General features: G+C 42.6%; 1 protein-coding gene across 4 annotated transcripts in view; it reads right to left on the bottom strand.

Moving 5' to 3' along the window:
- cadm3 (cell adhesion molecule 3) overlaps window positions 1–23,239 on the bottom strand; it is a 92,379-nt gene that overhangs the window by 42,302 nt on the left and 26,838 nt on the right. For all 4 annotated transcript variants that reach the window (XM_028593266.1, XM_028593269.1, XM_028593270.1 and 1 more), the window contains exon 3: window positions 11,564–11,713. In XM_028593266.1, coding sequence (XP_028449067.1) covers window positions 11,564–11,713 — 150 coding nt within the window. The remainder of the gene's footprint in view (window positions 1–11,563; window positions 11,714–23,239) is intronic.

Below are 23,239 nucleotides of genomic sequence, written 5' to 3'. Positions count from 1 at the left end.
GCAAATTAGCGACAGTTGGCGTTAAGGGGTTAATTTGCTGGCCAGAGCCTCACAAAATAAAAGTCAGTCTTGTGCTGCACTTGCTTGATGTTTGGCTGTGTTAGCAAAGTTGTTGACTCGCTAGTTTTTTGATAATGTTAATGTAATCATAACAAATGCACATGTACAGCTGTCCATAATTACGCCAGAATTACACTCTGAAACTGTAAGGGCGGTGAATCGCTATACTGCCAAAAGTTGCACGGTGCTGCTTTAAGTTATCAAGGAGAACCCTGTGTTCCTACGTTGAGTAATGCTGAGGATAAAAATAGGAATATAACGTGACAGAAGAAACGTCTGCAAACAGCGTCTCCATCCACTTGTGTGTACATGTGAACGAGAATCTGCTTACCAGCGTGCAAACCTTTTCGTACATCCATGTAAGAAAGTGTTTTTGCTTGTCTCTATTCCTGTGTGTCTGTGTGTGTGTGTGTGTGTGTGTGTGTGTGTGTGTGTGTGTGTGTGTGTGTTGTGTGTGTGTGTGTGTGTGTGTGTGTGTGTGTGTGTGTGGCCAGACATTGGTTTTTATCTGCAGCTCAAACTTGAGACTCGATACTCCCCAAAGTTCCAGCTGTTGATCTGGTCACAGCAGCTATTTTTGCTCCACCTCCCCCTCTTCCTACTCCCTCAATCTTTCTCATGCTCTTTCAACTTCAAACATTCCGGAAGAGGGAAACATTTCTCACAACACATACTGAGTGCACATACATATATTCCTTTTTCCATCTGCCTCCCACCTCCTTTCGCCTTTCCAACTAAATTTCTTCTCTGCCGAGAACTCTCTCAATTTGAAATTTGCTTTATTGGCACTACAGGGGAGAACCTTGTGTTGCCGATGCAAAGTACATCAGTTACAGACCAATATTTTTTTGATTTCTGTTTCCATCTCCCTCCCAGCTTCTGCATCCCTTCATCTCCCCATCTCCCTTTGGCTCAACCTGAAACTGCATTTGCACCTCTCCCTCTTGCTTCCCTCTCCGTCAATTTTTCTCCCCATCCAACTGTCTTTTTCTACTGCTTTGTTCTTCTCTCTTTCTTCTTCCGTCTTTCCCTCCCTCCTTCTCTCGTCACTCAACTCTCTCTCTCTCATTTTGTTTTACATTTTAGGCATTTAGCATACACTCGGATCCAAAGAGACTGCCTCTCTCTCTCTCTCTCCCTCCCACACATGTCGCCTCCATCCTCCCATCTGTTTCTGAATATTCTCTCCAGCTCCCTAATTATCCATCCTTTCCGACAGCTGATCTGGGTTCAGTGGCCGCGGGCTTCCCTTGATCATACTGTTCCCCACTGATCTGAGAGCGTCAATTGATCCTGGATCAGCGCGCCAACTATGAAACACTTGATAAACACACACCTCTCTGTTTTATCCACCTGCCCCTCCTTGCCTCCACCTCTTTGTCCCTATCAACCCACTTGTCTCTCTTGCCCTACCTTCAGACAGAATTAAAGATCATCATTCAGAGGCGGCAGCGCAAATGTATGCAAAATCAATGGCAGGAGCGAGGTGAACCAAACTTTGCCCAAGGTGGTGCAAATTGAAGCAAGAAGGCATTAGTTCCAAATGAAACTTGAGAGAGAAATTTTCCCAACGGCGTATCAGCTTCGAGCAACAAGACAATGAAATCCTGCCATGTAGTATTTACAGCAGAGAAATATGTCCGTTGGGGATTTCTGGCTAGTAACACTGACCGATGACACATCCTAAGAGCTAGATTACCTGGAGAAGACACTACTTGTGCTGGGCAAAAGGATTAGAAAGATAGCACGACGGAGTAAAAATGCATAATGCAGCATAGCTTATTTTCTCATCTCCCCTCACCTTTATAGTACAAAGAAGTCAAGGAAGCAATTATCATAATGGCTGTCACTATCAGCCTGCTGCTTCTTTCAGCTGCTATGGGTTGTCTGCATGCAATCACACTAACTCAGTGGGAAATGTTTTCAACTCGTCCTGATTTCTCTTGATGTCCTGCAGAACTTTGAATTGATTGTCTTCGTTTGTGTGGTGTGTGTGGCTCTGTTCATTCTTTCATCTGTATAGAGTGACTATCCTCATGTGGTTCATCCTTGCTTGTACAAGAAGTTAGTTTGAAGGAAAAGTTAAGACTTTTTGGGAAATGCACTTATTTGCTTTGTTGCCGAGTGTTAAATGAGAAGATCGATACCACTCTCACATCTGTCTATTAGATTTGAAGCTAGAGCCATGGGACGGTTTGCTAGGTTTATCGGCCCTCGTTTTAGGCACCCAAGTCTCATTGCACTAGGATTAGGCAATGGTTAGGGTTAGGGTTAGGGTTAAGGTCAGGTGCCTTGAAGTCAATGGTCACAGCGCTGCCTGGAAGGAGACGTTTGAGGCTTAAAACACCATTGAGCGTTTGCTAGCTTAGCTAAGAATAAAGACTGGAAACAGGAGGAAACAGCTACCATGGATCTGTCCATATGTGAAAACAGGCAGTGACTTTAAAACTCCAGGAAGTCACTTACACTCCAGTTTCCATATGGACAACACAAACAAGATTTAATGTGTGTTCGCTAGTACTGTAGGCAGGTAGGATTAATAAGGCTAGCCCTCTCCAGTCTTTATACTAAGCTAAGTTAACCAGCTGTTGGCTGTAGCTGCACTTTTGGCGTACAGACATGAAAGTGGTATAGATCATCTCATCTAACTCATCTCATCTAAAGCAAATAAGTCTCCAAGTGTCAAACTACTCCTAACGTCATTTTGCCAACAAGGGGTGTGGCATCCCCCGTCATATCAGCCACTGGATTAGTTGTAGAGGACCTAATGAAAAAATACACACATGTTCTAATGGTGTGCTGGCCCGCAGGTAAACATCAGATGTAAGAGTAGAGACCTACACAATCACAACTCCGTTGCAGCGGTCTTTTTATTGAAAATTCTATAAATCTGTGTTTCAGCACAATCCAAAGAAGGAAATATTTGCCGAAATGTTGATTCACTGAATTGAAAATGTAAAGATTTAATTGGAGACAGTCTTCTCCTTCCTCAAAGGAAGAAATCATATTGTAGAGCCCCAACAATAAGACTGATACAGTACAAATATATGCATGTCTTTACTGTTTCATGTCTGGTTTATTGATTCTCATTTTTATTTCTATGGGTGAGGTGCAAAAGGCCAATTCTTGTATCACATGGGATGTTCTTCACAGATTTACTTCATTAACCTCAAAAGTAAATTAGATTTTTAACTTTGAATTCTTTGTACTCCTGTCTCTTTCTTCTCCTTGCACTTGTGTTCTATTACGCTTAATTATTTTAAGGACACCTTGAAAAATATAGAGTTCAGATGATACAAAGAGAAAATGTAGAAAAAGGACCTTCTTTAAAGTGATAGATTTCAAAAGTCGTTCCTGCAGTCTTTTAATCCTGTGATGTTTGTCGTCAATGCATTCTACAGAGAGCCTTACCAGACACCAAGAAAACATTGACTGATGCGATTTGGATCAATAGTTTTACAGAAAATGTCAGAAAAACATCTCACGCCCCGCATGCGGAGTACTGTTTCGCACTGTATTGTGAGCAGTCATTGTCAGTTTTTCTCGTTCTCTGAGTGAAAAGTGGGGATCCGACCATCCATTTCAATATTTTTTTTGTGCTTGGTCACTTAAGGCTCCCTAACACTGTAAACTTTAGAAGTGCTTAGTGTGTTTTATAATGAAATGATTTACAACTTGCACTTAAAGTCTGCCTACTCAATATCCTCCCACTAGGCGAGAGCTACCATGGTTTATAAATCATCAGAGAGCCATTACCTTGTTAAATCGTACTGAGGCAGATAGCCTGTCTGATGTCTGCTTATATGCTTTTATGGAAAGGAAGCAAACCGCACATGACAAATAATTTTAAATTATAGCCGGACTGAAAGCTAACGTACAGAATAATTTTCTGGTGAGGAAATGTGTCTGTGAAAAACGTCAAAGTCTTGTATAGTGTATAAGCAATGGATGTCTACTTTTATTGTATGCACATTATGTAAAATAAGCACACTGTGTAAGCCATGTGTGCCTGGCCTGGTTACGTTCAATTTATGGAATGAACACAGTTATGAATGTATATACCACCATGGTCCCTGTACAAAAAGGAGATTAGGAGAAATAAGGAAAGTGTTGGTGGGGATACAGCTGGAAACGTGATGTAGTTTTAAAGGCGTTAAGGTGGGCAGATCCATCTTCTTTCCACGTGTGATAACCTTGTTTTAGTTCCTGAATCATAAAAAAAAAGTTTCTGAGTGTGTTTTCCCAAAAGATTTTACTTTTTAATCATGAGCAACGAAGCAAAACAAATATCTTCATTCATCCTTATTTGTCCGGCTGAAAGTTAATCGTTAGCTAGCAAGTGAAAATACAGCATCCGTCCTTTCACAATGGAGTCATTTTATATGTATTTGCACCTACATCATGTTATATGCATTTCAGAGTCTGTGCTCCTTTTCTGAAATTGTTCTGAGATGTTGGACGTTGGTGTGAGCGTTTGACCTCACTTGTACAGCCCACCTCTGTCCTACTATTGTGTGCTTTGCCAAGATATATTTCAATTATGTAACTACAGGACAAACAATTTTCATCACACAGAATACCAACTCAAAAACACATTAGCGACAAATTGATCTTAACCATCCAGAGGGATGTAGTGTCACATTTTAAGTTTGGGTTTGATATAACTGCAGCCCATTAGTTAATAGCTGATTGGCTCATTAATTAATTACCTAAATGTCTCTATTAAATAGAAAATAATAAAATACAACCTCATATTTGGAAAAGGTTCTTTAACTCACCAAAACATAAACGCAGCACAAGAGCATGTACGATGTGAAACAAATGGGGTAAGAAGTGCAACAGGATTAGGAATACAATATTTAAGCATTAAACATTTTTGAAGCAAAAATTCTCCTGAAACAAATTTCAAGCTTTTCTCTTTCTAATGCAGAGTAAACTGAATATATTTGTGTTTTGGCCTTTTGGTCGATTAAATTAAGGAATAACAAGACATCGTGTTGTGCTCTGGACAATTGTGTTGGATATTTTTCACTTTTTTCTGACATGTTATTGACAAAACGACTAGTCAAGAAAATAATCAGGGTTGCCAAAGGCACCTTAGAGCGTTCCGAATAAAAAATGACAACCTTCAGTATGCTCATGGCTTTATCTCCTTTCCTGACAGTATTCACTCAGCTTCTTGTATTCGTACCCAAACTATTTTCCTGGTTGTGCCAACTATTCTGGCAAGCTAACTTAGAGCCTGCAGTTCAACCATGATGTTAAGTGGAACGTTAGCACACTCAAACGAATTCTTGAAACTAGCTGACTCACTCTGAAGCTGTTGAGACTCCTAAGAAGAAACTAGTTTTGGATGAGAGCACCAGCTAAAAGCCAAATATGTTAATGCAATGCTTTTGTTTGTTTCCCTTTCCTTGTCTTGATTTCAAACTTTGGCTTTCTCTGCCTGTCTTTATCACCCCCATGTCCATCTCTTTATCTCTCTGTCTCTCTCTCTCTCAGTAGTCAAGCATTAATGTAGGACAGTGTTTCCTCTATGTTGATAGCATAGTGGCGGTTTGCCACGGTATAATTTCCAGCGCCACGGTTTCAGAAATAGGGCAGACGCACAACAGGATTTCCGCTATGTACACCACGCACCACCGTTCCTTTGGCTGTTTATGAAAAGTAATAAAGTCGTAGAGCCGTGTGCTCTACTGAACTCAAGCGAACTGTCATCCTCTCTCTCTCTCTCTCTCTCTCTCTCTCTCTCTCCCCCTAGGGTGAGCAGGCAACCAAATAAACAACAGTGCGAGTACTACTTCAATCAATAAATGATAAACAGTGACGAAAGCAGCGACATGAAATCCGCACTCAGGCGGGTCCCGTGAAATTTGACAGCTATAGTTTATTGGAAAATAGTGTTGGGCATGCTGACTTTGATGAATTTACTGTTTATCAGACCCCAGATGAGACAAGAAGCTAACGTTAGCTAACGCTGCTGTGACGGTCCCTCTGCCTCTGACTCCCGTTGCAGGAGAACGCTGTGTTCCTCCGACACGCTGTATTAACAACTACCGTTTTAAAACCGTTTTCCAGGTTAGTGGGGGTGCATACCCCAACAACATGAAAAACGTAGCTAGTAATGTTCACTCAGCGTTTAGTGTTGTTGTTAAACTATGTGTAAAATGACCGTTGATGTTAAATCACCCTACGGTACAGTCTATTTGCTGGATGGTTTCAAGGTAACGGTCGGCAGCTAACATTAGCAGATACCCCATCGCCCACCAGCAAAAAAAATTCTAGAGGAAACACTGTAGGAACCCATCTTTTTTCATGCTTTCCTAGCTGTCTAATCTCTTCCATTAGGAGCACTGGATCTTTATTTCTCCCCTCATCCATCCACCCATCCACTCCCCCACACTCCCTCCAGGGTATCTGTGGGTCCTTTAAAGGGTCTTAAAAATAAATTATCCAGGATTAAGGCCTTAAAGCGTATTAAAATATCCCATATTGGCTACAGTTATCAGATCATTTGTTTTTGCGATGGAATGACAGGTTCCTTTGCTCTAAAATGTTCCCGCTCAGATTAATACCGGACAGCATTAGCTGTAAAATGTGTTTTTTTTTATCATTGTATCTCCTTTAATAAACACAACTGGGCTTTGTGTCCCTTAACAATTAATTTCCTGTGTTGCTTTATCTTCATCCAGACAGTTATAGATGCAGAACTCTCATTAGCTGTGCTCCACTGGAAGCAGGCTGGTTTTCTTAGTGTTGTCCCTTTACTGTAGTTTTTTTTTTATCTGAGTCTTTCTTTCTATTCAAGACTTTCTAAAAATGTGCCCACACTGTGTTCTCTCCTCCTCTATGTCTGGCTCTCTGTATCACATCTCATCTGTGCAAAGCAGGGTCAAATTAAACTGATATGAATGGCTTTCCTTGGCTGAATAATGAAAGTCAGGTTGAGCTTTAGATCCACCACGGAGAATTGGATCAAATCAATGTCACCCTGTGATTATGCCAGCAACATCAACATTTCATACATCACACCTTTTGGCTTTGATTTTTCATCGTTTCTCACATTATTTGTGAATAAGAACTTGTTTATGAATTAAATTCAAGGTCTATTTCCCCTGTCTCTTTCCCTGTATCCCCACTGCATAATTTTACATTCTAACTTCTCTCTGTAATGTAATATATATCACTCTGTCTTCATTCTCTTCACCATATTCATCCTTTTCTCCTCCTCTCTATGTTAGTTCAATTTGATGATGTTTATAGAGCTACTTGTTTAGTTTAAAGTAGTCAGGGTCACCGGAACTACATTTCCAGGATAATTGTCCCACACCTTCCGCTCTCTGTTGTCTAACTCCGTTCTTTTTAGGAGACAACAACAAACTTCGAGCTGGCAAGGTACACGCTGAAAATGTAAAGTTTTGAAGAAAATTTGGATCGTGCAACAAGGCAGGCCTGCTTGTTTTTTTTCGGTGAATGATTGTAAAGATTTACAAAGAATATGTTTACGGCATTTCCTCTCTAACTGGGTAGTTTTGGGACCGATTGGTGGGATTGCTGTGGAAGAAGTACACATAGCAATGCACTGGTAAGAGCAAATTAGGTTTAACCATGTATCCAGCGAATTTAAATAGCTCACGTTACAGTATTGTGTGAACATTTAACTTCATTTAATATTGTATATGACGTTTTCTTTAGCGGAGTGTGAATGTCCCACCAAAACAAGTTCCTTCCCAAGACTATTTAGAGCCACCGTTTCTATGTCCGGAGCTTAGCGTCACAAGACAATTGTGATCGATTTAAAGAAATGCAAACAACCCAGAACGTTTTTTTCTTCTACCCCAGAATGCATCTGTGTTGTAGCCAGACCTTACTGCACAGCTCTGTGGAAATAGGTCTGGCAATGCAGTAAATAGTAAGGTAATTGAGTAAGGAAAAGCATCCCTGCTTCGGTCTATCCCTCCTGTCTCTCTGGCCTCTGAATTTGCCATCTCTGATCTTTCAGTAGTACAGTCTCTGCATGGCAGTGTGGACGGCATCAAGCTGTTCTTCCATCCTTCTCTCCGCCGCTCCCTCTGCCCATCCATTTTTCTCATGAAAAACTCTCCAAAGCCCAGTGCATGCTGTGCAGTGTTGGATCATGGGAGTGAGTAGGCCTAATTTATCTCCTTTTCTTCTTCTCTGCTCTTCAATCAACTCTCTTATTTCTTTCCCTTTTCATTCTTTTCTAGTTATATTCTCTTACTCTCAACCCTCCATCTCTTGCTGTCGCAGCTCTGAAGCGCTCTGCTGTTCGGGCCAATGCATAGATCTGCTGCTCCATCTCCATCTATCATTTTCAAAGTGAAGCATTGAGGAATGGTCAGTCACTCTTTTCTCTGCATCCTGCCTCACTTCTTACATCCCACCATCATTGTATCATACTTAATCTGCCTGTCCTTCCTTTGAGTTTCCCTTCTTAGCTGGAACATTACAGTAAACTGCACATTTTGTGCACGATCATGTGCAGGAGATGGTAAACTTCCATGTCAACCTAAAGGAGCAAAAAGTTTTTTTTTCATTTTTTAAATTACTGTTAAATGCAGGTCAACAAATCCTATTAAAACATATTTGGGAACTGTTCTATTATAATCACAATGATATTTCTGTGACTTTGACATATCGTGTGTCCTACCAACAGCCAACTTTTCTTTTTTTTTTTAACCATGACCATGGTCTTTCCCATAGCTTAAACCGGGACTAATCAATCTTTTCATTTTAAGAATAGATTAAATGAGTAATGTGAAAAGAGTCAAATCCAAAGAGAATTATTTCCAAACTCTGCAGTTCCCCTCAGCTAGAGTGAACCGTTTCAACAGGCAGCTGTTTTCAGCCAAACAGTGATAAACCCACTGTACACTACAGTACCTGCTCAGCACCAAATGGCACACAGACAGTTAGCGACATATAGTGAAGCAATTAGCAGCTGAAGATTCAGATTGTTCCCCTAAGGAGTTGTTGGAGACCAAAATGGAGCTGAAAGGAGAGTGAATATTGGACTTACATTTGTCAATTGGAATGGCTAATGGTGTTCCTGGGTGTGCATATTGGAAACGTTTGCCAACATGTTTGCCGAAATTGTCTAAGGTGTTAAATTGTCAGTTTTGTGTTCACAGCTTGTTGCACTGCTCCCAGGTGGCCAGAAAAAGAAACAGTGAATGCAGATTCAAGTACATTTTCTTTCAAGCTTGACCGTGCACATTCCCCAATCTTAACTTTAAGTATTTGTTGTGCCTGTCAACCAAAGGTTAGTCCATATCAACGACGATTCATTATCGGGATTGCTCCGGTGCCACCGGAAGATCTGCCGGATGTCCCTTATTTGGGCTGGATGTCACATTCTTCGGTGGATTTCTGAGGACTATGGTTAACTGCTCCTCAGATCTCTGCAGGGTAAATCCAGACAGCTAGCTAGACTATCTGTGCAATCTGAGTTTTCTGTTGCACGACTAAAACAACCTTTGAACGTTCCACCAAAACAAGTTCCTTCCTGAGGCTATTTTGCAGAGCCACTGTTGCTCCATATGGCGCTTAGCGCCGCCCAAGACGATGGTGATTGGTTTAAAGAAATGCCAATAAACCAGAGCACGTTATTCTCCCATCCTGTAATGCTGTGTGGACTAACCGGACCCTCCTCTGCAGAAAGGTCTGGCAATGCAAGACTAACCAAAAGTTAACTATTGTTAAGTGGTAGATCAGAAAATAGTGTTGTCCTGCCGAAGGACTCTTCTTTCATTCTCTCCATCTGCTACTCTTCCCCTAACAATGTTTGCCTTCTGAATCTTCTTCTTCTCCTCCCTCATCATCTTTCCTACTGTACACACCTCCATCCATCCCTCTACCTCCTTTCTATCTCCTCCCACAAGATCTTCATGTCTCCCCCTCTTCTTTCGCTCTCCATCTACTGCACTTTGAAGAGAAAACATGGGCCAAGGGTTGAATTCTAAGCTCCCATCATCTTCCTCTCGCCTCTGTCTCTCAACTCTCTGCTTTAGTACAGTACAGCTTCTGCTGTGCATCTTGGTCCACTGCAGCAGAGAGTTTCTGCTCCCTCCTCCAACTCTGCCTCCTTCTCATCCTCCTCTTTTCTCCCATTCTATTTCCTGCTCTTCCTCTTCTCAATTTCCTTCAATGGAGAGGTCAGCCTGTAAGTGTTCTATCATTGCAGTGAAGAGCCTCACTTTCTGTCTCTCTACGGTGGCTAAAGCTCCATCTGGAGTAGAGACTTGCTGATCTCTCCATTTGTCCTTCCCACCTCCCTCTCTCGTTCTCTCTCGCCTCTCTGTTCTCCAAATTGTCTGTTGCGAAAATGTTGGCCCTCTGCAATGAAAACGTCTCGGCTTGTATCCATCTCCACTCTCGCCATTCTTATCTCCATCCCTCTATCACTTCACTTCTGCTTCTGTTGCACGACGAAGTCTCTCTATCTCTCCCAACGCCCTTGTCTCTAGTTCTCTAACTCATCCCACCCCCCCTTCCTTCCATCTGTACCACTCTCTCCTCTTTTTACTCCCGAGCACCAAGTCTGTTGTGTGATGTTGGACCACTGGAAAGAGACACTGGAAAAAAAGCTAGAGTTAAGATTTGAGCTTGTCAGGATTTAAGTTTTCTTTAAAATGATTTGATTTTAAATATCCTTTTGGGACATATATTTTCCCCATCATGTCACATAAAAAAGGGAACATTGTTTTATTGCTATCGTAGCCTAGCAATGCCCATGTCTTTGTACTCAAACTGGCTGCTATGCATGCTCCTTTTTCACTCCTGACAATGTTTTGAACCATAGGTTTCAGCCAACACAGTCAAAAGTAATCATTAGCACGGAAGCACCATGTTTATAACGTCAGTCCTTATTTACAGTGTAAGTTTTTTCCCACCACAAGCCGTCCTTCTCACATTTTTTTGGGACTTTTTTTAAAACACAGGGTCTGTTATGTGACGTTGGAACATTGAACCAAAGAGTAGGAAGCCTCTTGTTTCAAAATATCATTAAACGCCGGTCTGGCTTGCCCACCAGTTAGGCCCTCAAATCGCACAAAATGGAATTAATGAGAAAGTTTATCTTTAAAAGTAGGTGCTTGAATTGGACACGTTGATGCGCTTGTGAACAGCAGAATCTGAGGTTGGTTTTCTTGATCCATTTTTATTTGTTGCACGTATTAAGCACTTTTGGCACCATGCAATATAACATGTTGCTTGCTTTCTCAGTTCCCTGATGTCTTTGTTTGGGACTTTGTCTCTGGAACAAAGCTTTTAGTCCAGTTAGTACAATGTAGTTATTAGTGTCTTGTTCAGTAAAGATGAAGTATCAAATATCTTTGTTTCAACCATGTATCCTAAAAATTACACTCACATGGAACGGATGTGCATTAGCAAATATGTTTTTGTCCTATTTGAATGTCATTTTGTAGGAGACAGAGTCGTTTAATTGACACTGTCATCGTGACTCTTGTCCCCTCCCTCTCACCTCTCTTTTCTCCAAAGTACAGGGTCTGCTGTGCAGTGTTGGACCATTGCAGTGAGGAGTTATCACTCTCGGGCACCGTGCAGGTCAGTGTCACTGTCCCCCCTACGGACACCGTCTTGTCTGTGGTCACCGGCTGCAAGGGGTCGTCGTCTAGGTAACAGGAGAGAGGGGGGGGAAAAATGTCATAAAACAGAGTGATAGAGAGTCAACGGAGACAAGTCAGAGAGACACTGCACCTATATGAAAATACAAGCAAAAATAGTAGCGCACACCAACACACAAATCAGATAAACCCACAAAATGCATTATTTGCCTCGCTTTCTCTCTTTCTCTCTATCTCCCCCCGCCCATCTCTTTCTCCGCTTGTCAGATTATCTATATATCTCTATCTGTCTTTCTGGAAGCAAAGAGTCAATGCACACACACACACACACACACACACACAGATATGCTGTCAGAGGGACAGAAAAAGCAGACAAATGACTATCTGGTTGTATGTCTGCGAGGCCAATGTAAGAGCGATGAGTCAGTAGCAGCTCTGGCACCGAGAGACTGCAGGACCTGAGGGAGCAGCAAAGATGAAGAGACCACGACAGACAGTGGCTCTCGACAGGTCAAAGCAACAACAAGAGCTCTGGCTCATGCCTCGAATGGCTTTGTGACCCTCTTCTGTCAATATCTGTGTCACTTTTTAACAGCGTGCATATGTATCGGCTGGAACAGGAACAAGCTCAAACGGGACAGGCATTATGGAAATGAGCAGGTCAGAGGGACAGAGAAATAGAATACAAATGACCTAGCATAATGAAGGGATTCTAAAGGCTAGAGCTGGAAGTGAAACGCCACAAAAACACTGAACAGTGAACTGGGTGTGTAACAGTATTCAAATTGGCTCAAATTATGGTATTTAACAGCACTCCCTTGATAACGGTTGATGGTACAGGCTAATGCTGCTCTTTGGATTCAGTGATGGTGGCAGACGATTACGTGAATCAGAATAAGAGGTATTAAAATACGCAGCCGCTTGTTATTGTGAGTAATGCCGAGCCTGGCCGCTGTGGCTCTTTTTACCGTGTTAAGTTACCGCCGCTTAGAGTGCACTCAGCCATGCTTTGCGCTCTCCTCCCTTCCTGCTGACTTCAAAATGTTCCAGTGCTTGCTCAACCTAATCCCAAGCAAAACAAAAATATGGCATTATTGACAACAAGGCCAAGCCAACGGAGGGAACATCTCCTAAGAAGATATGCCCCAAAGCGGTCTCCTCACCCCTGAAAATATGGCGTGTATAAATAGTTTAATTGGAACCAACTTGTCAAGCGGGAGACAGGTTTATATTCGGTGTGAAGCGTTATCACATCCTTGCACCGGCGGTGGAATTTCTTTATTTTTTTTTCCGCAGGAAGAACATCTGCTTAAGTGTGCTTCGGCGGAACTCCCATCAAGACATGAAAGAGGTGGGGGACACATGAAGAGAGGATGCAGAAGAGGAGGCGAGCAAACTAACTGCATGTCGTATCAAAAACACACATTTGCAGAACATGAGCTGAGAACTACAACTTTGGGTATCTTTCTTTGAAATGTAAAAGCTGGATGGCCAGTTCAGCATCTCAGAAAAACACAAGTTATTAGAATAGAAAAAGAAAAGAAAAAAAAAGTCTTGGGTTTGCCTCTGGGCTGAGAGGATTCAGAGGTCTTTAAGGTACAGCTGCCGTTCGCCTGTAGGATTCAAACGGCACTCAGAGACTTCCTGAGCGCTCCGTGTCAGAGTAGGTTGCTCCCCCGCTCTCTGTGGTGTTTTACTGCAGCGCTGACCTTGTGGTCAGTTTATCTAAGCACCGTGATGGCTGAGGGCTGAATGTGTGGTCAAGTGCAGCGCGGATTAGTGTCTCCTTTAATAGCGTCTTGGGCTAATTCTTGCGGCTGATCGCAAGAGCTCCTCTCCTTGGCATGAACGCTTTGGGTAAATTGGCTGTCCCAGTGCATCACTCATCAAGCCAACCGAACTGAGCTGTAACAAGTTAGCCAAACCTGTGTCTTATCCGTGGCTGCTGCAGAAAGATGGCGTTTCTGACCAAGCACAGCCTGTGTTTAAGGCTCAGAGTGACATTTGTGCTGGTACAATTCCAGTGGTCAATTAGTGGCTCTTGAGGAGATATATGTCCACTTTTAACAGACATTTTAACAGAACTCTACATAATAGGGCTGCTCGAATATGGGAAAAACATCATAATCCCAAATATTTTGGCCAATATTGAAATCACGATTATTTAATACTATTATTACTCATTGTCTTTTGGAGAGATGTTGCAATTATTTAAGTGAAAAAACAGTGAAACAGTTAAACAAATTGGAACAGTGAAATTACCTTGAACTGTGGAATTTCCCGTCATACTTTTCCTGTTTCAACTATTGTGTCAAATGTTTTAACAATGATCAAAAAGCACAATGCATTTAAAAGCTCCATTAATGCATACCAATCACTTGATTATGTACAGTATATGAGCATGGCAGCCAACGTGTTACAGTAGGCCTATTGTTTAAACATAATCACAGATACATTCGGTTTAATTTAATTGGAGCTCGGGGTCCAGTTGAAATTTGATTGCATCAGGGTAATGTATAAATCTTTAAGCACTATGTCAAATGGCTGTAAGCATTCATTAAGAGGTGTGTGTGTGTGTGTGTGGGGGGGGGGGTTAGCAGCAGTGGGCACAGTAGGAGCCAGAGAGATTAGGCCAAACAAATTTAATGCCACATCTGAACTGTCCTAATGGCACACCCGACCCATTCACCAGTCCAAACTGGTTCACACAAACACTACAGAGGCACTCGCCAGCAGCATATGACCCCTATAAGCCTTAGATACAGATACAGCTGTTCTTCCTACCTTTAAAGCTACTTAAGAGCAAAGTTAAAGGGGGGGAATGAAGTTCAACCAGAGTTTAAACAGTTAAGTCAGGCTAAACACCTGAGCTGCAAAAATGAAAAAAAGAGGAGACCTATCTATCCTTAGCAGACGTTAAGTTAAACACTGTGGCTTGCGCTTCTTTCTTCTTGCCTCGCATCTTCCCCCCCCCCCTTCAAGCTGTAAGCCCGAGGAAGACACGGGTATTTAAAGCAACACAATTTACACTTTCCCTAGCCAGCAACAAGGTGAGAGAACGCAGCGATAGAAGGCTGACTGGGATATCACAACAAGGGAGGGGGAGAGGAGGAGAGAGAGAAAGATGGATGGATAAGGGTATGTAGATGAGGGTGGGTGTTAAAATGAGTGTCTTCTGTGTGTGTGTGTGTGTGTGTGTGTGTGTGTGTGTGTGTGTGTGTGTGTGTGTAAAAAAAAAGAAAAACACGGGAGGGAGAGAAGAGAGGAGCCCAGTGAGAAAACAACAATGGAGAAGCTCGAGGGCCCTCAAATGATGAAAAAAGAAGAGGGAGAAAAACTTTTGAAATACCCTTCTTTTTTTTTCTTTTTTTTACTATAGGCTCATTTGCTTCTTCTCTGAGAGATAGACGAGACGATCAATATCTATCTCATGTCTATGCTTTAAATGCAGAGCTGCAGTCAGGGCATGTTTAACGTAGCATCATTTTGGCAACAATTAACTATCACGAAGCAAACTAATCAACGCGTATTTTGTTTATTACGTACTTGAACGGACATGTAAACATAACCATTTGTAGCTTTAGGCGGAATATACAGTACGTGCCAAAACTAGAGGTTCACCGGATATCAAATGTCTGAGGCTTCAAATCATATCCAGTTAAATCTGGTTCTGCTTCATTCTTTCAGGTCCAGTCTACCTCTTGTCTACGGTGGCCCATCTGCCAGTGACGGTGTTCTCCCTCTATTTGTAACTGTTCGGGTCACCCACATATAATGTACATATCTGTGGGCTCTAGGATACTGTGATGGGCCACAGTTTTCTAAAGTTTCATCGATTAATCACAAAAATGAACAGCAGAGAAAACGATGACAAAAATAACCGTTTGTTGCAGCCCGACTCACCGGTTTGCTTCTGAATAAGCGTTTCGCTTCCTGGTACCTGCTGCTCCGTCCGCAGACGTGGGATGATGTCATGCGCATAAAAGTATATTTTCTAAGCTTTAACAAGTTTTGCGAATACAAAACCATAATGGCGTCCTTTCTGTTTTACAGACATCTCTTGGATAATGGTAGTCTGTGGGGTAAGTCCTTTTTAAGGCAGCAGGGGGATTTTAATCTGTTGCAACACCATGGTTTCCTGCTGTGGTAAATTGACAGCAAAGCTGACTTGCAACTCCATATCCAGCTCTCTCAATACATTAATGGAACAACCCGGAGTTTTGTCATTACAGCGAGGTTGCCAGGTTTGGAACCATCACGCTCGTACAGAGACCAAAATAAGTTGTTGCATCAAGCTGCACAGAAGTATGGGTGAATAAATAAACTCCTCCTTTAACCAAATAACTTTGTATGTATCAGTTAAAGATACACTGTGTAGTGGCCAGGTTGTTCAGTGGTAGAACAGGCGCACACATTCTGAGAGGTTTATACCTCGATGCAGAGGTCCAGGGTTCAAATCCGACCAGTGACAATTTCCTGCATGTCTTCCTCCTCTCTCTCACCTAGCTGTCCTGTCAAATATTGAAAGCAGAAAAGCCCCAAAAAAATCATCTTAAAAAAAAAAAGATACATTGTGTAAACAGGGCTCTGTGCCCTCCGCCTCCAGTCATTTAGCTAAGCTAGGCTAACCAAGCCCCGAACAAAAGATTGACACACAGACATGAGATTGATATCGATCTTCTTATCTCTCTCTTGGGAAGAAAGCAACTAAGTGTATTTCCCCCCAAAAATGAACTATTCCTTCACTCACTAAAAAGAAGAAATCGTGAAAAATGCAATCCACTTTGGCCATCTCCATGTTCACCCTCTCTTCCTTCCTCCTCCATCTGTCTCCCTCCATCTTTTCCCCCCCGCCTATACTCTCCATCTGCCCCGATGTCCTCTTCGGTTTCCTCTCGTCCTCCCTCACCTCTTCGCCCTTCTGTCGAGCCGCCTCCTCCTCCTCCTCCTCTCCCAGTCCTGATAATCTCATTTACTTCTCAGCATCCTTAATTCCCACGTTCCCTCGTTTTTTTGTTCTCCAAGGGAAGCTTGACAGTGTTGCTGCTTACGAGCACGGGTTAATTAACTTTATTTACTGTAATACAAGTGTATGTGTGCACCTTTAGCATGTAGGTGTGTGTGTGCGTGTGTGTCAACACTACTCACCCCATGTGTGTATGGTGTTTGCACATAAGGGTGTAGCAGTTGATTTGCAAGGAAGTAATTAAGAATGATTGAAAAGTATTAACATATCTCCTCACACAAATGAATGTGCAAGTTTAAAGAGAGCTTACCAATGATGTTTGTGCGTGTTTGCACTCAAGTGCAGTCGTATTTGTTTTGCAGGGAGGAATTTATCTGTTTGTGCACAAGTGTGTGGGACGAAGTATCTGTGTGATTTATGAGATGGTTTTTATCTGCATGTGGTTGAGGCTGTGCGCATGTGTGTGCCGGTATGTGCGTATGTGTGCATCCATATTGTATTGCAGCTGCACAGAGAGCAGTGCTGTGGTGTGTGACAGACAGACAGAGCCATGTGTCATGGTGCTGGCGATGCTGTCCACGTTTGATGGGAAATTCAGCAAACAGTGCGCGGTTTGATATGGCATGGTATGATACAGGCCATTACACACACACAGAGGCATCCATTGGCACACACTGCAAGCATGGTGACACGCCCCCAACACCCTGAAACCCTGAAACGTACACACACACACACACACACACACACACACACACACACACACACACACACACACACACACACACTGTCATAAAACATACAAACAGGAAGACATACACATCTGTCAGGCACAAACAACTAAGCTTACAGAAAGACATAAATACGTAAAAATGCTCTTAAAAATACATTAGATACAGTTGGACGCCAGAGGCATACATACAAACACATGCACACAAAGCGCACAGAGGACACATTCAGGAAGACACACACACACACACACACACTGACACAGAGAGAAACCTCCCCCACACCATCCATCTCTGCCCAGCTGTCTCCGACCACCACCCATCCCCCTGGGTAAGCGCGTGTGTGTCTTTGAGTATAAATGTGTGTGTGTGTGTGTGTGTATGTGTGCCCTTCTGCCCCACTCTACCCTCTACAAGCTCCCCACTCTCTTCCTCTTTTTTTTATCCTTCTCTCCATTCCATACCCCCGTTGTACTGTACGCCTGGTGTGAGTCAAAAGATGCAAATCCAACCCAGATATTTGATAATTTGCCCAGTAAATGAAAAAAAAAAATACTAATGCAATGTGAAACAAGTCTTTTTTTCAAGTAACAGCCTCCCCTTTTTAATTGCGAGACAAACACTTCTCCGGCTTGTGAAGTGCGGAGCGGGTGTAGCGAAAGGCTTTGTTTTCCACCTGATTTTCGCGGCTTCGCAGCTTTTAATAGAGGAACAGTTGTTGCAACTCTCATTCGGTTGTCCTGTCGCTGTCATCTGGGGGGCACTGAACAAATTACTTATAATCTTTGAGGGGGTGGGTGGGTGGGGAAGTGAAGGGGGGTGGGGGAATGGGATTGGCCTGTGTGTTTGGGATTTAAGCACCCCTGCCTGCCGTCTTAGCACAAACAAACTCCTTAGCCTTTCCTCCAACCCGCCTTTTTTTCTCAGGGCTAAGGGCTTGCAGGGGATTGTGGAAGCCCAAAACAGCCCCCACCCGTCTCCCATCAAGTACCCCCTCCAACCACCTCCAGCAGCACCGACCCTGCCACCCCACCCTTCCTCTGCTGCCTGTCAAACATAGTTAGCTCAGAGCTCAGACGATCCCCCTCCACTTCTTACTCCTCATTCTCCACCAGCTAAAACCCCTCCGCGCACACAAACACACAAACACACACACACACACACACACACACACAGACACACGCGCACGCACGCACGCACATCACTCCCATCACAGCCCAGCAGTGTCTGCAGCAGCAGTGAGGCGCCAAGCCGGCCGCCCCACCCTGCCACTGGAACAGCGCTATGAGAAAGAAAAGAGAGTGCGGGGTGAGAGAGGGAGGGAGGGAGGGGGGGAGGGAGAGGGGTTCAGCTTGCAGAAAAGGGCAGCAGCATCACTGCTGACAAAAGAAAAAAGAATAATGATTTGCCAGTAAGAGAAAGACAGAGAGACTTGGGGCGATGAGTGAGAGAGAGCAAGAGAGAGGTGGAGAAAAGCCCAGGGGAAAAACAGGGAGAATGAGAGAGGGAAAAAGAGAGATGAGAGGTGAGCGAAGGACATGGCAGAAATAAGCATATATAGATAGATGAGACCGATGAGGAGAGATGACAGGGTGACTTAGAAAAGGGGGCAAAAAGACTGAAAGAGCATAAAGAAACAATGAGAGCGAGATGGAGGGAAGTGGAGCAGAGTGGAAAGACAGAAAGTCAAAAAGGAGACAGAGGGATGGAAAAATAAAAAAAAAACAGAATAAGGCATGTGGAAGTGGGTTAGAGAGAAAGAGCAACAGTGATAGCTGATAAGAGTTAAAGGATATGTTCAGATTCTTTCAAGATTTCAAGTTTAATACAATAAGCATGCTAAAAAAGTTATTAGCCCATGTAATCATCCATTCCTCCTCTCCATACTGTCTGATCTTTAATGGCGACACTGTATGTGAGGTTGGATGAAATCTACCTTTGACATTCTTATTTCAGCTGGTTAATATAAGCTATATTATTACTGAGTTAGTCAAACCAAAGTTAGAGTCTTTTTTTGTACAAAATTCCCTCTGTGTTTGCTTGGAAAGTGTTCCCTTTGCTGATCCAAAGGCGCAGGGATACGTCCTGGTATTGGCATGTACAAGGCTGGATTACATCCCCCAAAAGCCTCAGATTACATGTCAATTGGTTTTTGGCACCAATAAGGTACAATATCAAGTAGAGCGGGTTCTGCACAGCCCAGTATTCACATTGGAGGATTCTACACCTTGTGATTATGGCCAGTGCCACAGTCAGTGACAATGCAAGAAATAGTGTGCCCTATTTGCAGTGAGGCAGCAACGATGGGTGTACGACTTTCATTACCACCAGAAAGTGAGAAGTAAAAAAAAGACATTAGCATTGAATGTAACCCAGGTTTTTGCAGAGTCATTCATCAGCACTCTTGTCTAGCGAGATAGTTGTTCTGTATTGTTATCTGATTTTGTGGCTATGTTTTGTGGTATGGGCCTGGACAAAACACCAGGAATCAACATACATGCAACTGTGCATTAACTCTCATCTTTTGCACAGAATGAGGTCTAGATTTCGTCTCCCGCTTTTTACAGTGAAGAGAGGCATTGCTTAAGAGCTAGTGTGGACAGGAGGAATGATCACAGTGACCAAAAACGTTTTGAATGTACATAAACCAAATCTGAACCTATACTGTAATGTCACCCTTCATGTATTCACTAATCATCCTGAAACCCATTAGTCAGCTACTGTTTGTTACATGATAATTAGCTCTATAATCAGCTCTCTGAACTGTTTTGATACGTTCCTTGTATTGTGATGCAGTGTCAAGGGCTTTGGAAATGTTGTTCATTATTTGACAGCTGTGCCAGCTAAGCTTCTTTTAAAAATGAACCGATTGGACACAGACAGATGAAGAGACAGAGACAGAGAGATGCTTTTGATTTCAAAGAGAAGAACTGCGGAAACTTTACCAACCAGAAATCATCATTTGATAATAAAGAAAGATAACTGGGCTTTATCTGTCTATTTACACGCATACACTCGCACACACACGCAAACACACACACACACACACACACACACACACACACACGCACAGAGGAAGATAAAGAGAGTAAAATCTTTAATGCCTTGGCAAATGCAGTGACTTCCCCTGCCAATAGGCCACTTAAAGAAATGAGTAGTCAATTACCAGAAGTCTGCCCTTTTGGCTAAGATCACTGGACCCTCTAAAGGGCCTCAGAACCTGCACTCTTTCTCTCTATCGTCTCTGTACAGACAACACCCATCTTTCAAAACAGCAATAACCACATGCTAGGAAAAAAGTTTCCAATCTGTTCTGGAAACACTATCACACATACACAGAAAACTCTTACATAAGCATGAAATGATGCGCACACTAGGTGATAATTTAATATCATCGTTAGTCTTTCAGGGGGAATCATATCATGATGAGGTTACTGTTGCACCAAATTCAGTTATCTAGATTAAAGATTCTGAACATGCAGTGATTAGAAACAAAAACAAAGTTTTTTTCGTTTTACATGTTTTACGGTAAAGCTCACTGCACAGAACATTAGATAATTATGTAATGAATTACCGTCTAATATATACACAGTATGCCATAGGTATGTGGACAGCTCCACATATTTTTGGTTTGTGGCTGTTTTTCATGGTTTGGGCTAGGCCCCTTAGTTCAAATTCATGTAAATAATTAATGCCGCACTAGTGTGGTTCCAAAACAGTTTGAGGAGGGCTTTTTCCTGTTTGGACATGTCAATGCCCCGGTGCACAAAGTAAGGCCAAGTCACTCGGACATCAGTGCTCGATCTCACTAATGCTTTTGTGGCTGAATGGGAGGCAATCCCTGCAGCCAGGCTCCAGTACTCTGTAGAAAGCCATTCCACAAGAGTATGTTATAGCAGCAGATTAATGCCCATGCTTTTGGAATGACATGATCTACTATTACATACTAGAAGGGGTGGGGAAATTTATTGTTTTACCAATGATTCACCTAAATATTTTCTGTTTATACAATACCGCCGACGGCGACTACATCATATCCGTTTCCAGCTAAACAGAGCGAAAGCGGAACATGCAGAACATCCATGTTATGTTCTTCTTTACAAATGAAATAAATGTCAGACTGACTGACTGACTGACTGACATGTGATGTGCATTCTTCTTAGAAAACAATTAGTTTTTAGAAATGTCTCATAATATATTATCTATTATTATTGTATTATTCAACTTTTGTTTTTGTAAAAGAAGAGAAAGAAAATCGCAATAATCAACACTATCAATTGCAATACTTCTAGTATCGCAAAAAAGTGAAAATCACAATACAAATTGAATCGGCAACCTTGTATCGTGAAAGAATCAAATCGGGACAGAGGCATATCGTCCCAGCACTACATACTTGAGTAATGTTCAACTGCCTGCATACTTTTGACCATGACGCACATATACAGTATTTTGTTTGTAAAAAATATTCAAATACGGTTACGGTGATATTGTTTAAAGGCCAGCTGTATACTGGATGCAAAAACGCAGGAGAAGACACATAATGTACCACAATGTACATGAATAGACATAGTACACAGGCACACATACTCTCCACCTCTGCCACTTTATAGCATGCCCAAACACACACAGACACGCTATCGCTCTCTCTCTCTCACACACACACACTCACATACACCTATCTAGTCATAAAACCTTCCGATAACAGCAGAGACTTATACACCAGGCACAAGAAGGATAGGGCTCTCGATTCCCCAAGAAGGGCCAAGATTAGAAAGAGGGGGAATAGTCCTAAAGCTTTAGCAAAAGAGAGAGCGAGGCTGAGGAGGATGAAGGAAGAGAGGGCGAGTGACAGAGGGAGAGCGATGGAGGAAGAGAGAGAGAGAGAGCGAGAGAGAAGGGTGAGCCAGTGAGCAAAGGGGTGACGAGGGGAGATATGCTTCAAATTAAAACATTTGGAACAAAAGAGGATTGTTGCCAAGCAACCAAGCCAGAACGGGGTTACCAGGGCAACCAAGGTGACCCGAAGCTTGACCTAAGAAATGGAGTTGCCCTTGTCGTCCGTCGGCACCAACACACACCTGCTTTGAAGGCCCAGAGAGAGGTGGAGGTGTGTGTTGGTGTGTGTTGAACGCTTGCTCTTGTGGAATTACTGGAATTGTTGGGTCTTTGTAAATTATAGAGCATGGTCTAGACCTACTCTATCTGTAAAGTGTCTTGAGATAACTCTTGTTATGAATTGATACTATAAATAAAATTGAATTGAAACTGAATTGAATTGTTGGTGTGTTTTGTGCCTTCGGACGACAAGGGTGACTCCAGGTACCTCTCTGTGTCTACTTTGAAGCCCCATCCAAGTCACGCAAACAGACAGCAGGTTCCTTCTGGAAAATGCAGAACACAACTGAAATGTCATCCTGTGGCATAAACAAGAAGCAGGGCTTTCAGTCAGGAGGGGGTTTTAGAACTGAGAGGGGATGAGGTTAGGTGGCTAATGGACGACGTTAGCCAAAATCAACAGCTAGTGAAGCACAACACATAAACTGTCCAATGTCCAAGATGAGCTTGCAGAATAAACAAACAGAGCTGTATTTTTCAGATGGTTTTGGCAGCACTGTCTGTACACAAACACTGTTTTGAAAAGATGGACGGATCCCACATTCACCTTTAGTAAGGGATGGATGGGAAATCCTCATTTAATTGAGGAACTATTAGAGAGGTTTTACATTAGAGGTCATTTCCATTGAAATATCATGGCTCTGTCTTTACCATGAATTAATAAAGACACCAAATCTTGTAGAGACCTACTGATAAGGGCTGGGTATCCCCAATGACTCAAAAGGGACTCAATTCACCACATCCATGGTGAAAAGGCATATATTAAA

The sequence above is a fragment of the Perca flavescens genome, chromosome 12, assembly GCF_004354835.1.
Source record: "Perca flavescens isolate YP-PL-M2 chromosome 12, PFLA_1.0, whole genome shotgun sequence".
NCBI lineage: Eukaryota > Metazoa > Chordata > Actinopteri > Perciformes > Percidae > Perca > Perca flavescens.
Note: the sequence above shows the minus strand (reverse complement) of the source record. Positions and strands in the feature narration are given on the sequence as shown.